The following is a 22,430-nucleotide window of genomic DNA, read 5'->3' as shown; positions in this document are numbered from 1 at the left end:
TTATAAATGCTCCTTCATTAAGAATATGTAATGTGTGTTTAAAAGAAAAAACAATCAAGAACTGCAACAGGCAACATGTTGAATCTGAGGTCTGTACTGCCATCTGCTGTTGAAGGACCTTATAAACACTTCAATGGTTGGAAAAGATGAGAAACTACATTTTGTCAGTTGTTTTTCTTATGTTTCGTAAGCAGCCTTATATAGACGCATGTGTTTCTCCAAGGAGTAAAAGAGAGCATATACAAATGGTTTTTGTAAGGTGTAAATTCAGGAGTAAATGCTTGTTGACAGAGGTAGACACCATCAATAAAATGCATATATAGACTACCTTGTATGCCAGAAAGTACAACTATATGTTTAATTTTTTTCTTAACATAGTTACTGTTTTAGATCTTAATTGATCCGTCCACTTCAGCAATAAACTAATAAAACAGAGTAAATGCTTGTTGGGGGGCTAACAAAAAATGTAAATGCTCTCAGTCTTATAGATGTCTTTTCTGATGTTCTAAAATGTTGTTTGTCTCCCTGTGATGTATTTTGGTTGGAGGGATTTTTACACGTGTTATTTATGTATTTGACATCGACCCTGTTCAGCACTTTGGTCAACTGGTGTTGTTTTTAAATGTGCCATAGAAATGAAATTGACATTGACATTTTCTTCACACATATTATACTAAAGTAAATGAATATTGATATTAAAAGGGAAAGTGTTCAATACGCAGCAGGAGGCCCCTACAGTATCATAGTAAAATATTGTATTTCATGATCTGATATTTGCCTCTGAAAGGTTGTAAAGTGGACTCATGAAGCAAAACATACAAATCCCCCTCAAGTCTTTTTGAACGGTAGATTGACTGACACTGTGGCTGCACTGTTAAAATCTCATTCACTGCCAGTGAAATTTGTTACTTTTCTCCCTACTTTTCCAGCTGCCACTTAGTGCGTACAAGTGTTAGAGCTACAAGTAGGCCTTCTATTTGTGCAGTTGTTGTGATCTAGTTCACACAGGTGTTATTGGACCTCTCCACAGGAGAATGTGTGCTTGTGACGAAAAGCCCATTGTACTCTTTTCCATCAAGAAACAAAAGTCTCCACGAAATGAAGTTAATCAAGGTAACCCCATGTAGCAGAGGAGCCAGGTGTCAGCAATCAACAAATTGCTGCCTGATTCCTATAAAAGCAATGATCTGTGGTTCAGTTTGATGTTGCTGTCTCAACAGGAAGGAAGTGCAGAATACTGGTAAGTGGTCATAAAGTCTGAATGGGTCTACCTAAAGAGGAATTGATTTTGATTTTATTATATTGTGCATTACAGTACAGGATTGTGTTAAATCATGTTCCAAGATGCTGTTTTTAGTCATTTAGCCTTTCTGACTCTCAAACAAAGATGTTTAAATGACTTGCTCTTCAGAGGTGGAAATATGTCATTCATTTGAAATTACCCTAAAAATGTCTTAATTCTAGACTAAGATGTCTGGCCGTGGGAAGAAAGCTGCACCCAAACCAAAGTCCTCAATGTCCCGGTCTTCCAGAGCCGGGCTCACTTTCCCGGTGGGCCGCATCCACAGGCTGCTGAAGAAAGGTCATTATGCTCAGCGAGTTGGCAACGGTGCTGCAGTGTACTTCGCAGCTGTCCTCGAGTATCTCTGCGCTGAAATCCTGGAGCTGTCAGGAAACGCCAGCAGTGACAACAAGAAGCGCCGCATTGCTCCTCGACACATCTTGTTGGCGGTGAAAAATGACGAAGAGCTCAACAAACTGCTGGCAGGGGTCACCATCTCAGAGGGTGGTGTGATCCCAAATATCCAGGCAACCCTTCTCCCCAAGAAGTCAAAGATGCCCAAGGATGACCATTCAGCTGATGCTGTTGAGTCTCAAGAGTTTTAATGTAAATGCATCAAGAGTTTTAATTGTACAGGTTTTAAAAATTAAAATGTTTTTATAAAGTATACTTGTCTTTCTTGAGCATGGCACAAGAAGCAGTCTTTCTGGTCAAGATGCTCTACAGAGACTCAGGAGCTAGGCACATTTCTCTGAATAGTTAAACTGCATGTCATGCATTTTGACACATTATTTTTTTATTTAACCGGGAAGTCCCTTGAGATTGAATGTCCTTTCCGAGGGAGACCTGGCCAAGAGAACGCACCAGTTACAATTAAACAGAAATGGCGTATAGTCAAAATCACACAGGACAGGAACAGGTCACGTGGCAGTTGCGTGTCTGAATTAAAATCATTTAATGACCCTAGATTGTTTAGATAGAGCACGTTTTCCAAGACCATGGCGTTTATTTGCAACTGTGACCCAATGTGTGCAGTGTTTTTTTTTTTGTGTTTTTTTTAAAAGAGACAGAAAAAGCAGATAGCTCTGTTAATGTCTGACAGTTAACAATCCTGAAACTTGATAAAGTTGATCTAGCAGTGTTCCTTGTGTTTTCAACTAAAAAGTTGCCCACATTTTGTATTTTCAATGAAATTGTCTAAAGATAGCTGTAGCTGTGTATGCATAAAATTCTTTTTAGTTTATCAATTGCTGAACAGTGGGCACAACTAGAATCACATGTGCAAAACGGATAGTTGGCACAGCAGTTCATGTGGATCAAACTTTTTCATTTCTTGAACAGTTTCCATATCTATACACACTTATGCCATGGCTTAACCACAACACTGAATCAACATCTCTTTGTTCAAATGCTAACACACTGCTGTCACAACTGTTAACCACACATTCAAAACAGAGTAGATTTCAGTCTGGTGCTAACCAGATACCGCTGATTGTAATTTTAGCTGAAAGCCTAAGGAGGTGTCCTGTTTCATACTGGTTATTAAACATGTTTTTATAAATACAAACAGAATTACGATTACACACTGTACCATTTGAGAGGAATGGGTAAAAAAAGCAAAGATACCAACTCTGTAAGATGTCTGAGGTTACATAAACATTTATGAAAAACACTACCTTTACTATAGTAAAACTGTGTTCTTTCTTTTTTTCAGAAAGTAATGGAGGTGAAAGCAATTGAAACATCACATTCATTAGTATTTAAAAATGATGCAGACATCCAATGGGATGAAAACTTGCCGCATGATGCTGGAGAGTGGCAGGATTAATCACACTATTCTATGTTGTAGGATTGCACCTTTAGTTTTTTTTCTATTAATTCCATAAATAAAAACTAGAGACAAAATACTACACTGAAGCAAACTGCTGATTTTTGTTTTTGTTTACCTTACGTGAAAATTGCACTGATCCTGTTTTGAGACGTGTATTAAGAGTTGTGTTGCTTAGAATGAGTTTTGCAGCGGACGTGACCTGTTTAACTCAGGTGACTGTTGGCAATGCAGACTGAATTTTGCACATGTAGCTCCAGTTGCGCCCACTGTTTAGCAATCAGAAAAAAATGTAAATCTACACACAACATTTCTCCTCTGCTACAAATGTTCAAATTCAGTAGATATTTAAGTCATATGTAAGTATCAACAACCTGATTTTAAATTATTTTATAGAGCATGCCAACCGGTACAGCTGATCCACTGTCCACACATGTATGTAAATATGTTGAAGGTGCTACATAAAGGTATATGTAGTTCAAACATATTTTTGCACTACAACAAAAGCAAACCTGAAATTGAGAATCCTGCACCTGTTCAGTTGAGCCTTTTATTAAAAGCTGAGGTAGGTGTTCTATATTTTAGGATGTGTTCAAACTCCACTACAGCCAAACTTGCATGTTGAAGATTTGAAGCCCTGTCTTTCCACTAAAGCCATTACTCAAATTAACTTGAATAAGAAAAATACAATTCTTAAACACATCTTGAGCAGGTTTGATTTCAAAAATAATGAAAGGAAATGCTACAGAAAACCATGTGACGTTATGTACGTAGAATTTCCCCAAAGATATACAGACAAATCAATTATATTTTGTTTGTGTTGGAAAAATTACAATAAAAGCAAGCAACACATCGCTTTGTTATTTAACTGTAGCTTATGCTGTGACCTAATGGAACCTAAATATGCATCTAAACCTTTACATGTTACCCTTTTTATGTTTGTTTTTCTGCAACCGTCTGTAACACTACGTCTATTGAACGTGCAGCGTAACGACGTGGTGACGTTAGACGTGTGAACAACAAACAGTTGTTGGACTTCAACAAGCTAGCGAATGGTAACGCTAGACAAAAACAGGTCCAACGTACTTCTCCCGGATAGAGAGGCACCTACGGAACCCGTTCGATCGGAACATCTTTATAATCTCGCAATAATTATTGCATCAGTACCGGCAGGTGTAGCTTCGACACGGTTTCCTCGCGCTAACGTTAGCCACCTAAACATGCTCATTGCTCGGAGTGTGACGCCTGTTTTTTTTCTGGCTGCCGCTGGTCGAGGGTTGTGATGCGAGCCGAGTTGCAGCACGACAGAGGGTGAGACAAGCGCTGTAGCAGGAAAACATTTGTCTTGAAACAGAAGAATGGACTTTCTCGGCGAGAAACAGACGAGCTCACGTATAGAAGCGGGTATGCGACCGTACACTGGCCTGGATGTCATTGTTGGCCAACAACTTTAGCAAGCTAGCTAACATTAGCTCGCTCAAATCCATGCAAATGAATTGGTTTGGTGTCGGGCAGTAAGCTCACTTTGCTAGCGTAATGGAGGCACCCTGAGTGACTTGTACATTTCAATTGACTGTCCTGGTCCTCTCAAATACTGCTCGCAATGTGCTGACGACCAGGAGCATTTTGTCGGTTCCCACTTGGAGCAATAGGACACGGTTGGCAGACATTAAGTGGTGGTTGCCTGCCTAGCTGATAGTTGAGAAAAGTTGCCTGGTTTGGCATATAAATAATTACTGAAACAGTATCTATTCCACATACATGTAGACATCACATATTTCTTGTATTAATATTGGTTTGAAATTGCACTTTATTTATCAAATGTTTAAGGATATACCAAAGTAACCTGTGATTTGAGGTTTCTAAAACTGCAATTCCTTTTAAGTACTACAAACTAGTTAAACTATAGGTGTAACTTTCTGAATGCACTTGAATATAATTTGGCCAATAAAGGATAGGTGCAAATTTACATATACTGTTGTGAGACAAAGGCCAGAGACAGGCTATTCCATGTCAGTTTGTTCCTAGTTACTGTTTAACCCAATATCTAGGCTGTCTGGCACAGTTGAAGACGTACGTTTCACTGGAAATGAAAACATGAATATCGAAGAGCAGTGTCTAGATTTGTGCAATGTCAAGACAAAAAGCAATGTGGACGATGATCACAACACTACCAACAACACAGAAGGACTCACCCCCAGGATCTCTGAACTGATGACGGACAGTAACACAGAAAAACCAAACATTGTTCCCACAGAGGCCTCCGAAACGTACCTGATGCCTCATCTCACTGACAACCTTCAGGCAGCTGAGGACAACCACCAGGCACAAGACACACCGGAAATTGATGAGGTCAATGGAAACAGAAAGAGCAGTGCTCAAGATACCCCCGCAGTAGTGAATCCCACGGACTTGATCTTTTCTAATGATGAGCAGCACAAGGACGATATTGGGCTGGGGAAAATGAAGGAAGATAAGGACACTGATCCTGCAACTTTCGTTGTGGAAGAAGGAGATGATGGTGGGGACATGGACATAGGTGTGGATCTAAGTCTCGATGAGAGTGGAGTGTTGGAGACTGAATCAACAAATGTCAGTTCATTCTCAGACAAAACTTTAGACTCCGAGTCCACCCCGTCTCAGGATGTCCCAGCTGGCAGCACGGCAGAGAGCCCGTCAGACCCAAGCCAGACAAGCAGCACTGTAGCTTCTGCCACAGACCAGGCTGGACTGTATCCTTTGGTGGAGGAGGTTGGCGATAAACACAAACCAAGTGGCAAAAGGGTGACTTTTCCTTCAGATGAGGATATAATCTCTGGAGCTGTGGAGCCCAAGGACCCCTGGAGACATGGTAATACTGTGTGTTTGTTTTTGCAGGCCTGTACGTGTGAATGACTTTCTATTTATTCTACTTGTCCATTGTGCATGTGTAAACATGAAAGTTCAACATGGTTTGCCAGGATTAATTATCAAGACTTTTAACAGCCTTTTTAACAAGTTCTATATGTTAAAAGCTGTTCACTCTATTAAGAAGGGGGTTGAAAGAAGCCCTGCCATGGAAGTCAAGTAAAAACAGGATGGTGGATGAATGTTGACACTAATCCATGAGAGTTGTCTTCCTTTTTATTTTTTAGGAATGTTGCCTTGTTTGAGCTCGTCATCTCTTGCAGATCACACTACCGTGTGTTTAGTTCTCAGACACCCCATGTACCCTGCCCCTTTTTCAATCAGAAGTTAATTTCTAACTTTAAAAAGTGAAACAAACAACAGTTTAGTCTGGCTTTTTCCCCAACAGCCAAAGTACACCTATATATCCAAACATAGGCCCAGGCCTGTGCTGTATGCCATATTGTGAGTGGATCTCACCACTCCTTGAGGTGTGCCATTTTACCACTGCAGGTTCCTGTTTGTTCAAACCTGTCAAAAGGAGGCTCATGCAGGATATATGGCACGACCCTTACTGTTAAAAATTTAAATTAAAAACCTTATGACAAATGGATTTTCATTAGCTGTGCATTTACATAGCTTAGTCATTGCGTACTAGTAAAAGTAATAATTGTAGAAGAGTAGAAAAATTATATATATATATATATATATATATATTTTTTTTACATTTATTTTTGTGCCCATTCCTAATTCAAGTTCTGTTCACACCTCACCGATGTCCATTAATACTTTTACCGTTAATACGACTAGGTGTTGGTTATTAACCTGCTTATACCATAAGCAGGTTACCATTAATTTATATTTTAATGCGTTTTACACTTAAAATCTAAATTTCCAAATAACTCTGTTTCCATGGTTACGCCTGAGGGTTGGACTCATGCTCGGAACAATCTATATTATGTAGTCCACTTAATTTATAGAACCCTTCAGATCAGTGAGTTACGAGCCAGAAAGCTAACGCTATGCTAGCCAGATTTAAAGTCAATAATATTGTGTACAGTTGCTAATCTGTAACTATCATTTGACAGCATGTCAACAACAAGAGAAGCTAGCTGTCCAGCCATGTCACTGTCCCCAAAACGAAATAAAATTTTTCACCAACAATTATCCACCATGTGTACTGGCGGCCAAAGCCTGAAGTAGCGGCCAAAGCCTGAAGTAGCAACCTGAACAGTGAGCGAGATGTAAGATTACGTTATTTGCTGGGAAACATAGTAAAGGCTGTTTTATAATTCTGACACCATGACTCTCCTTCTTCTTTTGTGGACAATGGGCATAATTTAATAAATGGTTAAATAATAATTCCCTCTCTATTTATTTCCACTTGTTTTATTCAAATGAAGGGTCTATCTCACAGATTCAGTCCAAAACAACTAACAAGGCAGTGAGACAACTTTGCCTTGAAGAGAGGGGATCTGAGCTCTAGAGATGGACAGCGGTACAGTAGCATCTCAAACTCAGCCTGTGCAAACCCGCCAGGTCCACAGTGGGCTGGTGGCTAGCAAAAGCGTTAGCAAAGCGGCTAACAAGCTGCTAGTTCACTGCAACCCGAAGACAACAGCAGCAGCTAAAGTTAGACACTGCAGCAAGTTCTAATCCCAGCGAACCTTCTGTTGCTGCCGTTAAAGGAGAATTCCAGTTGATTCCAATACGTAGCTCTGTTGTTTGTAAATTTGGAGTGTTGTCAGTGGAGAGAAAAACGAAAACAATCAGTGCTGCCTACGCCGTGTTATCCTCCTGCTAGTGTTAGCACCAAACAGGCTTAAACAAGCCACATTTTAAACATGTTTTTAGCCACTTAACATGTTCAAACCGTCATTAAAAGTGGCATGTGCTGTGATTCCTTCTGATTGAACACCGTGAATATGACTGCTGTAGATGTGAAAGAAATGCATGAAAGCTGCGCTAATTCAGCTCTGTTTAGTTCCTATAACACAGTGTAGCCAGCACTGATTGTTCTACTGTGTCTCTACTGACAGCACTCCAAAATTTACAAACAACAGACCTACAGGTTGAAATTGACCGTAATTCTCCTTTAAGTTAGCTTATTCGGTGGAGAGTCAGGGTCGATTCGCGATCGGATCATGGGGCTCAGACCTCTGGTGCTGGGTCTAGCTGTTATCCACAAGCCCATTGTAACCCGGGTCCCTGGTGCTGGCCCTGGTCCATATGGAGCTGGGGCGACCCGCTTTACTCCTCGCAAAACAACCTCAGCTGCAGGGACCGCACTAGCAAGGTAGCCTGGGAACCAGACGAGTTTGCCAAGCTGAGGTTTTAGTCCCCCCCCCGCAGATATGCTGGCCATACCAGGCTACTAGCTAGTTGCTTTTAGTCTGAGGCTGTGAGATAGCCACACCCCTTTATTTAAATATATAGAGGGAAATAAAAAAAATGTGACATTATAAAATAATATGAAATGAAAATAAAAAGCTAAGTTATAAATTAAAAGTCCCCTGAAATAAAAAAGGAAAACTTATTTATTTATTTATTTATAGAACTATATGAATATAAATATTGTTTTATCACCCCTGCAATTGGTCAGGCAGCCACATAGACACTTATGTCTTTACCCATTTCTCTGCACACATCTAGCTCCATGATACTGTAATCTATATTTTACCCACTTGAAATCATTTCCATGTTTGTTGTGTCCATGACCCTCACGGTTTTTCACATAACCCTGTTGCTTTTCCAAATGTTTCTGTATCAGTTTATGGTGCACATGCCAGGCAGCCAGTAATTTGGACATCAAATAGTTTTTGCCAAACTCCACGGGGGCAAAGTCCAACCCAGTTATCCAGGATATCTGGGACCTTATGAAATACTTGGCGCTGGGAACAGTCAAGTATCAAGACGACTGTAGTGATCTGTGGCTCTGATTAATTATCACAGCACACTTAGCATGTATCTTGTTTAAGTTCCAAAGGTCCAACACGATTGTGCAGTTGGCAGACAGACAGTACTGAAGTCAATTTGTTCATCATCTTTGCTGTTTTTCAATGAATTGTGTTTAATTTCTTCCAGACCAGTAATTTAATCAAGTCTTTGGTTGTTTTTATTGACAGCAGTTTCTTGGGTTTGAAAAATAACCTAGCCAGTTTCTAGGTGGGATTATGGTACATCATATTCCTATTTACTCTACGGGCCAGGATGAATGGTCACTAAGAAGTGCGGAGGAGATGGACAAAGTTACAGAAGTTGACTTAGAAATATGCTGATTTTTTTTTTTTTTTATCGACATAGCAAACATTATTGATTACTGGTAAATTTTTAGTTTTTTACTTTCTTATCTTAAGTTCTATTTTTAAGTTTTATTTATCAGAAGAATATTTTGGTTTTCCTCCATTCTGTTGTGACAGTAAAACAAATTATTATCTTATTTTAGTGAGAACTCAAATAATTACAAATAACTAATGTTAGGGAAATCTGTTTGTAAAAATATATCGGAATATACATTGGATTTTTAAATAACTAAATATTTGTTTATATATTTCGGCCTTAAGTTGTAAGAAGTTTTGTATTGGAGTTTGTAACATTCCAATATCTTAATTTTGACTTAAAGACTTATATTTACACTGTAAGTGCATATCTGTTCCAAATATTGGTTTTCGGTTTTATAAATCAGTATCGATATTGGCCTTGAAAAACCAGTATCAACCGACCCCTACCAACAACCACTGTCTGTGTTGATTTTAAAAAAATGCCATAGAGGGGATGCATCCATCAGGATCCCCTTCCAGAGGACACTCAGACCAAAATCAGCCATGCATTAAAACAATAAAGAGGGCTGCATTGGTTGACAGATTAGAGACTTGTGAGATATGAAATCTGCTCCAGAGGAGAGGAGCAGATTAAGGCTTTTAAAAGCTTGTCAGACACCAAAACACCGCCCAATAGTTTATATTACCAACTTATTACAACTATGAAAAGTTATCATGGCGGCAGTTTTTGTATAAATTGTCATGGTGATCACAAAGTGAAAAGTAAAAATCATGTGTTCACGTTGCTGCCAATTTTCGAGTTGAAATTGAGGAAATTGAGGAAAATCATAAAGATCCCTAGTACTCTAATCTGCTACTGTGTAATTGGAAAACTAACAATACATACAAGTTCAATGGTAATAAAGTTTAGTGAGCCACTTTAGATAATTTGATAAGTAAATATGTTACAATGGAATTTACTTTTCACAACTATAAAATACTAATTACTATACATAATCTTGTGTGTGTGCGCAAAAGATCAGGTTTTTCTGTAAAAAAAATATTGTTTTTTGAACCTCTACTCCAAGGCCTTTCATGCCTCACACTGTGCCGCTTTATCTGCAGATATCTAGTGTCAGTTTTCTGGGTCCCTGTCTTATGTCATCCGTCAGAAGCATAACAGTGACGTGAGTCTGAGTTCACAGAGCCTGGAGCTGCTGCTGTAAGAGCAGAGGGAAGAATGTTTTGGATGCTATTAAACAGGGGTGAAACGGTTGACAATATTCTTGCTAAGAACATAAGAAACAAACACTTCTTCATGGTCAAATGTTCATTAAAAATACAAGTTGTCCTTAGTAAAAACAATGAATACGAAAATGGCCACATTATAGCTTTGACTAAGGCCTTCAGCATTGAAATCAAAGAGCAATATTTAAAGTACAATGAAAGGAATATGGCTGGATCTTTTATCAAAAGGAAAAGTGCCACTGAAAAAAGTGCAATAAAACCCAAACTCACACAGAACAACACTGCACTCTTCGTTCTATTTTCATTTACGTGCCCCAAACCGTGACTAGCAGACCAAACAGTTTTTACTCAAGCACTTCCATCCCTAGTGTTCAATGTTCGCAAAGCAACATATCTGGTTTAGTAGCTGTCACAAAATGAGACTCGGAACAGGGGATAGAAAGCTGCAGTTAAAAAATAAACACCTGAGGTTTACCGGGGGAACAGAGTCATGGCTACATTAATAGTCAGATGGTGAAACAATGCGTGAGGCTCATCACGCCTCATCATATTGTACTCAAGAGTTTAGTTTTGTAGACAGTGGTAAAGTTTGTCAATGTCATTTTGTTTTGAGCTTTTTTTTTTTTTCCCTCTTCCTGTTGAGACTTGAGGGATGCCTGTTTTTTCCCTTCAGGCCTGGGCAATACCTACGTCATATCCTGAGATTCCTTAACTTCCCAACATGCTGTGTGGCTTCCCCTTCTCGCTACGCTTCTCTCCTCTATTTATCCTCCTCTCTGGCTGGCCAATTCAGTCTACGTGCAGCTTGGGCTTATATCAGCAAAGCATATCATTACAAAACCAGTGGACTTATCAAATTGGTGTGTGTGTCTGTGTGTGTGTGTCTCAAGCCAAGTTTCCATGTCTTGTGTCTTGTGTCAATCTGATCAAAGTAAAGGGGTTTACCCCAAAGCCAGGTGACAAGCCGTTCATCTAAATGTTTGCTCGGCAACTTTGACTGTACCTCAGATTGTGAGCTAGCGAGGCCTTTAGCAAAATGGGACTTTGTATGCAAATTAACCAATCGGCCGAGATGCTTAACTGGTAAAAAAAATTCTCGATGGTTAACCGTTGACATCCCTAACAGAGTACTATAACATCATTGTAATACAGCTTTCTGTATAAATAAGTTAAAGTCTACTACTTGCAGTGCAGACAAATCTTTCACAGTAATGTTTCTTCTGCAAGGGCCAAACTCTTTTGAGTACATGCAGCTCTCTCTCATGTCATCAGACCCAAGGCCTACTTGGCATCAAGTTATTAGAGGCACTGTGACTCATGACATGTTATTTGTTGTGGCTGTGGACCAAATTACGTCCTGATGAGCAAAGCTTTCAGTGTAGACAAGGGACAAAGCCTTTGAAAACCTAGAGGTTAGAGTTTTCCTCTGACGCACTTTTTCATCCTGATTGGAACAACATGACAGTAAATATTTGAGTCTTAAAGAGCCCTTATTATAATCCTTTTCAGAATCATATTTTCACTTTTGGGGTCTACTAGAATAGGTTGACATGCTTTGATGTTCAAACATCACATTATGTTTCTCATGCTGCCCATTACTGCAGCCACTTTGTCCATTTATATATATATATATATATATATATATATATTTTAAATCCAGAAATGCGTTAAAAAACAGATTTCCCTACCATTAGGTATATGTATTTTTTTTTGAGTTCTCACATAACATGATAATAATTTGTTTTATTGTTACAACAGAACAGAGGAACATCAAAATGTATTAAAGTTCTGATAAGTAAAATGTATAAAGTTACAAACTTAAGGTATGAAACTTAAAGTCCTTTGAACAAAAACACATAGTTGGTGGACAAACGATGCAATGCCAATGCGCATCTCATAGTTGCTCTCTTATTAGGGCTGCACAATTAATCAAATTTTAATCACGATCAGGATTTTGACTTCCCACGATCAAATTTGCGTGATCAAGGAAATTCTTAAAATTCTTTATTTTGTAAAAAAAAAATTGTAAGCGTCATTTTATAGAACGCTGAGTTTTTTTCAATGCCAATCTACCGCTCCGTAAACCACTGTCTGCTCCTGAGCCAGTCAGAGTAGTTCCCTGCACCCCGTGCAGCTTAGTTTTAAGATGTAGACAGTCACAGAGGACAGAGGAACGGGAGGAAAACTCAGATAGCAGTATGTCATACGTCGCTCTCAAAGTTTACAGTTTACCAGTAAACGCAACATTTTATCCCGTCTGTTGTTTTTCCAGACAACAGCAGTGACCAGTGCTAGTGGGTGCTAGTAACGTCTGTTAGCTGTTAGCTCCTCTAGGACGCACCGGTGCTAATGTCCTCGCATCCGCTGCAATGCTGTTATATGGATATGGTTTAATTTTGCGTTACATGACCCATTTTGTCTGTAAAGCCGTGCCTGTGTTTGATCTCTCCTCTTACTCTCCGCGCCCGCCCACACAGCGGCCGCCGGTCCACACTTCTGACATTTGTCCACAGTTTCAATTGTCATTAACACAGCTGTATATTGTCATATATGTATATAAGTATGAGGGGCAAACCTGTATTTGTACCAGTGTTTCCGCCGGTAACTCTGCTATTGCGGCGGCCATGGCGAAGAACACAGAAGATGTTATTGAATGCAACTAACTTCAGTTGGTAGAGTAACAGCGTGAGAGACAGAGCTGCTGGACCTGGGCAAGAGATGTGAGCCATGGCCAGAATATCACAGTTCATTAAAATGCAGCGCAGTGACGATACAGACATTTCATACAAACGACGTGTGTATCCGCCATTCGACCCGTGCTGGACCCGTTCATAATGAGTCAGTCGTCTCTCTGTGAGTAGCGTCCATCACACTCCATCTCGCAGTTATAAATAGCCTATGTGACTATTAAATTTCTCTTGGTTAAAATCAACAAACAATCGTGATCAAATTTTGATCAAACTAATCGTGATTATCATTTTGGCTATAATCGTCAGCCATATCTCTTATCACTCCTCTTGAGGAGGCTTGAAGTGACAAATGTCACCTACACATTGCACAAAATGCCCCCTAACTTAAAAATTGAGCATACAACAGTTGTTTGATTGTTGTGGTCAGGCAGCGTACTCTTCTCAGACGCAGGCCTGGGTTCATGTGGGAGAGATTTCTTTTTTGGTAGCTCAGTCTAGGGGTAGCAGTTGCTCAGTCTGTAGGAATTTGGGTTGGGAACCGTAGGGTTGCAGGTTCAAGTCCCCGTACGGACCAAAGTACGGAGTGTGGATTGGTGGCGGGAGCGATGCTACTTCCCCTCCTGGGCACTCACTCTGACGTCTCTCCATTTGTGCATGAATGTGAGCATGTGTGCGTATTTCAGGCCTGTGTGTAGTGATTAATAACAAAACAGAGTGTAAATTGTAATTCCCCCACTGGGGATCAATAAACAGTATATATTTTTAAGATTATTTTTAACCATCATCGTAGTTTATCATGCCAAGAGTGAGGTTGCTGTTGATGCATAATTCTGTCTTACGTTGCTGAAGGCATGAAGTCAACATAGACGTGATATTATTTGCTGTCCAACTCTAGTATTGTGCAAACAAACGTAAAATACTGGAGGTCTATGTTGTATGAGTTTTGCGTTGTGAAATTTGAGGACTGGTAGGATGTGTATGAAGCCTGGAGACCGCAGGTGTTGTCATTTTTTTAGAATCCTCTTCAGTCTAACTTGAGTGCTGTATGTTAAATATTTATCTGCAGATTCTGCACAAAGTTACTTGGAATCAATTCCAGAGCCCATGATTATACTCCAGCAAAATCTGTATGTTTCTTTAGTGACATTATAAGAGAAGCGCAATCATTTAATTTGTTTACTTTTGATCCACTTTCCTTGTGCAGACCTGGGCTGATTATGGGTGTCACGATTCTCCAAATCCACAGTTTGGTTTAACTTTTGCCTTTTAAGCTGTCGATTGGATTGAAATATCGATTTAAACATTTTCTTCAGCTGCATGCTACCAGTCGGTAAGCTACGGTGTCTGTAAGTAGGTGAGGGTGGAAAGAGAAAAAGAAAAATACTGGGGGAATCGCAGATCCTGCTTAGTTTTTTTTAATCAAAAGCTAATTTCCATAAATTTCCATGACACCCGTAGTGCTAATACAGTGTGATTTAGATTAAGTAAATGCGTTTAGGTGTTAGTTTAAACCTTTGGGCTCATCTATTTTAAGCAGAAGTCAGCTCCCTTCTAAAGTCTTTATTTTTCTCTCTTGATTGGGTTTACCCTCTGCCGCCGTCTGGTCATCCAGACTGGTAGAGGCACACTGCTGCAGCAGCAGCAGCAAAATCCCTTCCTTTCTGCCCCACCTCTGACCAGTCAAGCAGCCAACGGTCATGTGTGAATGACGCTGCTGTCACCATGCACATCACAGCAGTGTGAAATGGCAGGGACCCGGACTGAAGACTGGGACAGAGGGGACTATTTTGAACATTTGCACTTGCATGTTAAGTAGAAGCTGGTGTTCCACCCACAACATACTCACATATCCCTGGAAGTTTGCCCCAAGCTATGGCATGCCTTTCCATACTTTGTCTTGTGAAAACCCAGTCACCTTGTTTTTTTTTTGTTTGTTTTTTTGTTTTTTTATGTTTTAAAAGTTACTGTCTCCAGACATGTACAAATCAGAGACCGGTGACTGAAAGAGGATGGGATAATGGACAACAATTTAGTTTAGGCCAGAGTCCAGAAAAGAACATTTTTATATGTATATTTTTTTTAAATCACGCATGGAAATGTAGATTGTAGATGTACATTGACAATCTGTTTAGAATTGAATCAATGGCCTCTGAATCAAATCGAATCGTGAGGTTCCCGGAGATTCCCACCCATAGTTTTATACAATCTATGATGAAAACTCAGCGTAAAACAAAGTGAGACAAAAATCTCACTTTCAAAAATCTGCTGGTCTCTTTTTCAAAGTGTGCGGGGACCTGTGACGACTGTCCCACTGTCATTTCCAACCAATCACATAATTTGTCCCACCCCGACTGTTAGCGACCCATGGCATGCGCAATTTCCATTAAAATCGAGCCTAGTCAACCCTGATCAAACCCAGCTCTCTACCTGGGTAGCGAAGCAATGGGTTACCAAAAGAGGTTTGTCCCTTTCAAACACACAGTTGACCCGGGTATAACCCGGATTGAGCTTTTAAAAGGGGTATTAGTAGACTGTCAGTTGTCGTTGGGTAACATTAGCTGCTTCATAACAATTTGTCCAAAAATAAAGTAGGTCAGTCAACAGGCTCACTACCTTTTTCCAATCACAGCCCTCTCTCATAGTTTGTTGTTATGTAACTTAACATTATTCTGTCTGAGATCCCTGCTTTCGATGCAGCAGATGTGCAGACAGCCGGTCAGGTGTTCACTGCAGTAGCTTGACTGAGGCTGGTACAGGCCTTACCAAATTTCTAGGCACTGCCAACAGTTTCCTTTAGCTCTACATATACACAGTATACTGTATCATTCTAAACTAGGGAAATCAGATGCAAAATACTGTAAACAGAAAAAAGATATGCAAGTTGTAAATTCTTTAGCTTCTAGGGATGTGAGGATCTAGCTTTTTTTTTAGCAATCACATGGTTTTACAGACCCTAAATGTTTGGCTTCAACATGAAGTGCTTTCAAAGAACTTCATACATAAATAGTTGAGGAACATGTAAGGGACATGTTCCTTTTGGAGGCTTTTCAAAAAGTCTAAGCAGTGGAAAGCTCTTCTCAGAAGTTTGGATGAGGGGGGACTGTCCGTGTAGCCAAATTTCTTTGCAACAACAAATCTAAAGGTCATGCTGCTTTTTGCAGAATCTGTCCACATTACTTTGTTTAAATTTGTTTAAACAACAAACTTCACAATCATACCAGTCTAACTTCTTCCCCTTATTTTCATTTTTTTTATTAAACCCTTTATACAAAAACTAAGATACGCCACAACTTGTGCACAACCTTTACGTTTGATAGCCTTAGTCTCACCCTTAGTTTATGCTGCTTATTATGCAATGAGTAGGCTAGCTTGGTGTACTACCTGCAAAGGTAGCCTGTCCAACAAAGTGCATAATAATTTACAGTGGAACAAGAAATAAAAGGTTTTAATTTATATCTCATAATTAGCCCATTTATCCATACAAAAGTCAATTTTGGGGGGGTTTGTAATACAGGCTTTTTAATTTTAATTTTTTTATTGTTGAAAAAAAAGAGAAAAGGATGCATCAGATTTAACAAATTTAATATTCAATATATTCAGTTTTTAATATTCATTTAATATTCATTTGTACATGATTTGAACTTTGTCCATATCTATGCTTATGACACCTTTTTAAACCCTCTAAAGGATTAATTAAGCTCATAATGAATGTCAGACTAATGCATAATTAGCCCTTTATGGTGATAGTATGGGAAGCATTCATTCACCAGTTTACCATTAAGACTCACCGAAAAAACAGTGCTAAAGCGCACTTTCCCACTTTGGGCACTCTGTGGGTTTATCTAGTCTGACCTTTGGTGGGCACCGCAAGAGGCTTTGACTGCAAAAGTGTTATGATGTGCAGCTACAAAGGAGTGGAGAAGTATTGTATTTTTAACTGTTGCATTTAATAATGTTGCATCTTTTTTGATGAGAAAAGTAACTAGCAAGTGGCCTTTCAGGCAGCATTAATGGAAAATCTAAATTTAATAACACTCTGTTGCATTGGTTTGATAAGTGGATACAGCATTTATTTAGGTAGCATCATTGAAAATAATTTACATGAACAATTTCATAAAATTAGTTTGATGCTAGTTCTTCTGTTTTACAATTGTAAAACCCGACCGTTCGTCTTGACCAAAGACCTAGTCGATTTTCTTGTGAAAGTATTTAATACAATGAAAAGTTATGTGAAAATCAGGTTTTCCCCTACCAATATAAGGCTTATGGCCAGCGTTTTGCACAAATCCAGCTACATAATAACATACAAAGTCAATGCATAGACTCAGAGTAATGCCAAATAGTCCCAGTAAGATCCCACGATCAAACTTACACGAATGGCGCGACGTGATTACTCCACATAAGTAATGTGGAGCCTTTGGCGCCGCACCCGAGCCATTTTGGGCACCACCTAAGCAGAATGAACGTAAATCAATGTGGCCATCAAAATTAACTAAATTACTTTTCTAAGATCTAATGATTGTAGTTGGTCCCCGGTGTACTACTGTACAAACAGATCTGATGATAAAAGTCCAAAATTATGTGAAATTGCATTTTTTTTTTTCTTGAAGTAGGACCCTTAAACCCCCTGCCAAATACGCTCACTTAAGTCTTCCACCATCCTAGGCAAACCACTGCAAAAACTGCAGCTTCTAAGTAATGTCTTCATACTGAGATTAACTTGAACCTCACATACTGAGGTTACTGATGCCTGCCTTCTCTTCATTGTTGAACTAAAATGACGAGTTCCTTTTTCACTGAAAACCATGACCTCACCTTGTGCTAAATAGCTTCAGAGTCTTTAAGGTGTGTAAGTGAGGTAGCAGGTTTCAGGTGACTGAACATCTGCTCTCTTTCTATAAAACTAAAGCAGTTTGGCATACTGTAACTACAGCTCTCTCCTCATACATGTGTTGTAGTGTACTGTTATGTACTTGTTGCAGCTCTGCTGTTTTGTTAATCTTAAGTAATCAATTTATAATTTATGGCAGGTATGCCTCCCATTTTGCCGGCACTTTTTCCTCTCTCTGAGAGACCAGTACAATGGCATACCTGTCTACTGAAGCACAGAGGCTACAGGACCTTAATTTGGTAACATGGTTCATTAAAGAGCTTAGGAAAGGTAAATATGATTTCCTATGTTTGGTGTATACACAATGCACTAGCCTTTTTAGAGGGGCACCCCAAGAAACCAGATTACACCCAATTGATTTCCAGAGCCCCCGTCATGACGTACATTTGACCGCATTCATTTCCTTTTTTCTACCATCAACACCATCTATATCAGATTAGTGGAAGTATGTGATGGTTAGAGTTTAGGTAAACAATGTAGAGATCTAGTGTTGTATTGATCAGTTTAATTGACTTGTTGACACTTAAATGAATAATTACAAATAATTTCAGGACACTGTTTCAACGTGTTAGTTGGGTGACTATCTTGCGTAACTCCAGCCTGTTCCTGATCCCATTGTTCAACGTGTTTGCTCCAGTAAAGGCTAAATCTGCACCAGAAAGAAAGTAGTCAAAAGCTCATTATCATTCTTAACCATAAAGTTGTCCCTGCTTAATTGACCTCTGTTGACCGGTGTCAGGTCATGCTGTTGTGTCAGGGTCTTGCTTTCTTATTATGTTTCTCTTACGAGCTATGCAATGGAAGCAGCAAGTGATTTTGTCTGTGTAGTTGCACAGTGGACGGTGGCCAACAACAATAACAAGGGGACAGGGGGTGTGCTGCTGGTTTGTGTCATTTAGCAGATTCACTGAGTCAGAGCAGAGATGGACAAGTTCCCTCTACTATCTGTCTCTTTCTCGTCTTCATGCCCAAGAACTCAATCCACTGTTTTCAAAGCAGCTGCCCTTCCCTGTACGCTTTCTTTGTCCTGTACATCTTGAAGAGCAGGTTTTGTTTTTATTTAAGGGATGGTCAGGGCAAATTGCATTCATTAAATGTGTGATGATTTGCTCCTTAAATGGTTGGCAGGGATATATTCAACAATAAGCGGTTTATCTTTGTCGCAAAATGCCTTGTCTCTCAAAGAAAGAGGTCTATTTACCGATTCTTCTTTACTGTAATCAGACTTTACCTCTACTTCCTCTTAACCTGGTTTTCAAAAATGTTGTTTGGAGCAGCCGTTTCCCCTCCCTCTCTTCCCCTTCTGCATACCTCCTCATCACTACTCCCTTCATACACGACCAGCAGCACTGGAGGGAGTGCAATAAAACAAAGACAAAGAAATGCAGGCAACAGCTGGAGCTCAGCTCTTAATGATTTTGCAGGGCCGAGGCTCACCTCTTCCGTTTAACACCAAGCAGTTAACTCCCGAGTTGCTCTTTGTTACTGGTTTTCTTTTTTTCTTTCTATTTTTCACCTTTTCCTACTTTCACATGTGAGTAGTTTATTCTTTTGCTGAGGTGTCCTCACTATGCTTTCTAGTGAAAGATTAGACTATGGTCTTGTTTTTTAATTCAGTCGCTATCTTGCTTACCTCCCTCTTCTCTTTCTCTAACCATTGAGCTACAGTATGTGTGAAAATACTGTGTAGTAAGAATGGGACCCTTTCCCACCACTACCCCCCACCCTTCCCTCAGGAAGTGTTTACACACACGCGCACACACTTGCTTCAAAGCAACTCTGCACAATAACACTTTTCCAAGGACACAGTGTTCACTGGAACGCACACACTGTGCTGTACAACTTTACAACACTGCGGTTTCCCAAACTGGCAACAGAGGCATTTAGGTTAAATCCATAGTTCTTGTCTAGATAAGTTTTGTAGATAAAGCCCAAATTCAGATTAATTGAGTAGATTTTAATTACAGTGGCATTTCAGGATATACAGGAACTACATTAGCTTCCAACAATACCTTTGAAGCTAGCATGAATATTGGAGAGCCTCATCTTAGGCCACCAAGGCAAGTTCAATTCAATTTAATGTATAGCGCCAAATCACAACAACAGTTATCTCATTGCGCTTTTCATAAAAGAGCAGGTCTAGACCGTACTCTGTGATGTTATTTACAGAAACCTAACAATTCCAAGGTATTTATTTACATTATTTTATTAATTAAATGACAAGTTTACACTTTGGATGCACTGTAAAAGTAGACCATGTAGAACTTTGAAAATAGATAACCGACAAGCATTTTAATCACACTTAAAAATGTCTTAAGACTTGTGGAGCAGCATGTATTTATACACTGAGCCAAATTATAAACGCAACACTTTTGTTTTTGCCCCTATTTTTTATGAGCTGAACTCAAAGATCTAAGACTTTTTCTACGTACACAAGAGGCTTATTTCTCTAGAATATTGTTCGCAAATCTGTTTAAATCTGTGTTAGTGAGCACTTCTCCTTTGCCAAGATAATCCATCCACCTCCATCCACTGTTCTGCCAAATCAAGATTCTGATTAGACAGCTTGATTGTTGCACAGGTGTGCCTTAGACTGACCACAATATAAGGCCACTCTAAAATGTTCTGCCCAATACAAGGGAGGTCTAAAAACGAGTCAGTGTCTCTCACTCTCTCTCTCTCTCTCTCTCTCTCTCTCTCTCTCTCTCCCCCCGCGCCTTTCTACCCGCAGTTCGTTATCGTAACCGACTTGAATGGGCAAATGCTCACATTCGATGGGGTCTGACACTTTGGAGAGGTGTTCTCTTCCGGGATGAACCCTAACCATCCCCTTGTGCCCTTCGCAGCGCCCATCCTAGGCGTTGCTTTTTACCCTAAACCTAACCCAAAACACTTACTGGTTTTAGATAAAAGCAAAAACGAGCAAAACAAACAAACACACAACAGGCGAGCAAACAACAGACAATGAGCAGAAGATATGGCTGAATGTAAAGTGTCGTCATATAAAGGTATTGTAAAGTGCGGTTGATATAGTACATAAAACAATATTGCAGTTTAAGTGAGTGACGTTAAAATTAAATTGAATATGTAATTACAATAATATAGCAAATAGGTAACTATAATATAAATTATATTTACCTGTGATCATAAATATTATTGAAAAAGTAAGTACTTGTAATGGAAAAAATATAAATACAGATAATAAAGATATACAGGGTGTGTGGAGTAAATGAAAAACAGGAACCGAAACTAAAACACTATCAAGTAGTGCAAGTGTTGTTGAGTCTGAGGGTGCAGGGGGTGCACTACACTTTGAGGTTCCTGAGCAGCTCCTTCAGAAGCTCCTTCAGCACCTTTTTGGAACCCATTTGAGTGGCTGTTTGGTCTGGGTCTCAAATTTTCCTTGTGTTATGTGACACTAATTAACCCTTTAAGTAAGTGTCACACGCGCACCCTTATTTCAGACTCACCGCAGCATTGTCTCTTGTAGTACTTTCAGCCACGGCCTGACGTTTGTTCCGTTTCATTGAGACGGTGAATAACACAGTTGGTCAGACATGCACGCATGCAGGTTTTTGACTTGCCTATTTGTCCCACCAGCAGGTTATGTTATGCTTGTACAAACGTTACAGATTCATTTATCCAAATCTACATTCTGAATCTATTTGTATAGAACAACAATTTTTTTGTTGTTTTTAGAATAGGTTAGTAATGCTGGTTCATCCCGTCTGTTGTGTCACTACCTTGGACAGATAAGTGGTTGATGAATTTTAACTAACGGGGTACACTGTGGAAGACAAAGGGGAGAGATGGAGGCAACTGAAAAGTAAAACGGACAAGTTGTCACCTTGGCGAGAGAAATCAAAATGCTGACTGCAGCAAAAGGTCAAATTCACACATGCTAGCCCAATGTGTACAGTACTGTTAGTACTGGAACAGTTTCTGTTTATCAGCCTGCAATGCTTACTCTGAATGTATTCATAAAGTTGCACAGTCCAAGACATTTTTAATGTCTTTCTGAATTTGTGCATACATGGACCATGTTTTCATTATTTTTTCTTAGATTGGTTAGATTATTTTACTTTCTTTCATTCCCAGAGAGCCTGACTTTATCTCTCAGCAGAGTCTCTCAGCCAGAACAGTGGGTCTGAATGTTGCTCAGTCATCTGACTGGAATTGGCCTCTACTACAGTCTGGGAAGGCAGCAGCGGCTGACCCACACGCTGTACACCAAGAACAATACCTCCTTTTTGTTGACTTAAGTAAGGGAGCCCTTAAAGGGGATGGGGGGGGGGGGAATTCTGATTACTCTGTATTAAGAGAGTGCTCTCCAAGGCAAACACAA

The 22,430-nt window shown here is 39.5% G+C and overlaps 2 protein-coding genes across 7 annotated transcripts in view; both read left to right on the top strand.

Annotated features, from left to right (window-relative positions):
• The first annotated feature begins 1,131 nt into the window (after positions 1–1,131).
• Positions 1,132–1,925, top strand: LOC117942494 (histone H2A, sperm-like). Its single transcript, XM_034867969.1, has 2 exons — positions 1,132–1,240; positions 1,465–1,925. The coding sequence occupies exon 2, from the start codon at positions 1,471–1,473 to the stop codon at positions 1,885–1,887; it is 417 nt and encodes a 138-aa protein (XP_034723860.1). The 5' UTR covers positions 1,132–1,240; positions 1,465–1,470; the 3' UTR covers positions 1,888–1,925.
• Positions 1,926–4,082: 2,157 nt separating this feature from the next.
• The window catches only part of ppp1r37 (protein phosphatase 1, regulatory subunit 37), a 48,195-nt gene continuing 29,847 nt past the window's right edge, over positions 4,083–22,430 (top strand). For 4 of the 6 annotated variants that reach the window (XM_034867607.1, XM_034867605.1, XM_034867606.1 and 1 more), the window contains exon 1: positions 5,208–5,961. In XM_034867607.1, the coding sequence (XP_034723498.1) occupies positions 5,208–5,961 (754 nt within the window). Of the gene's footprint in view, positions 5,962–22,430 lie in introns of all 6 variants that reach the window. The other 2 variants (XM_034867611.1, XM_034867608.1) reach the window with 2 other exon arrangements.

The sequence above is a fragment of the Etheostoma cragini genome, chromosome 3 (assembly GCF_013103735.1).
Source record: "Etheostoma cragini isolate CJK2018 chromosome 3, CSU_Ecrag_1.0, whole genome shotgun sequence".
Taxonomy (NCBI): Eukaryota; Metazoa; Chordata; class Actinopteri; order Perciformes; family Percidae; genus Etheostoma; species Etheostoma cragini.
The sequence above is the reverse complement of the archived record's forward strand: the minus strand, read 5'-3'. Positions and strand labels throughout refer to the sequence as shown.

Coding starts and splice junctions, on each gene's coding strand:
- LOC117942494 (XM_034867969.1), top strand. CDS start 1,471: ATGTCTGGCCGTGGGAAGAAAGCTGCACCCAAACCAAAGTCCTCAATG.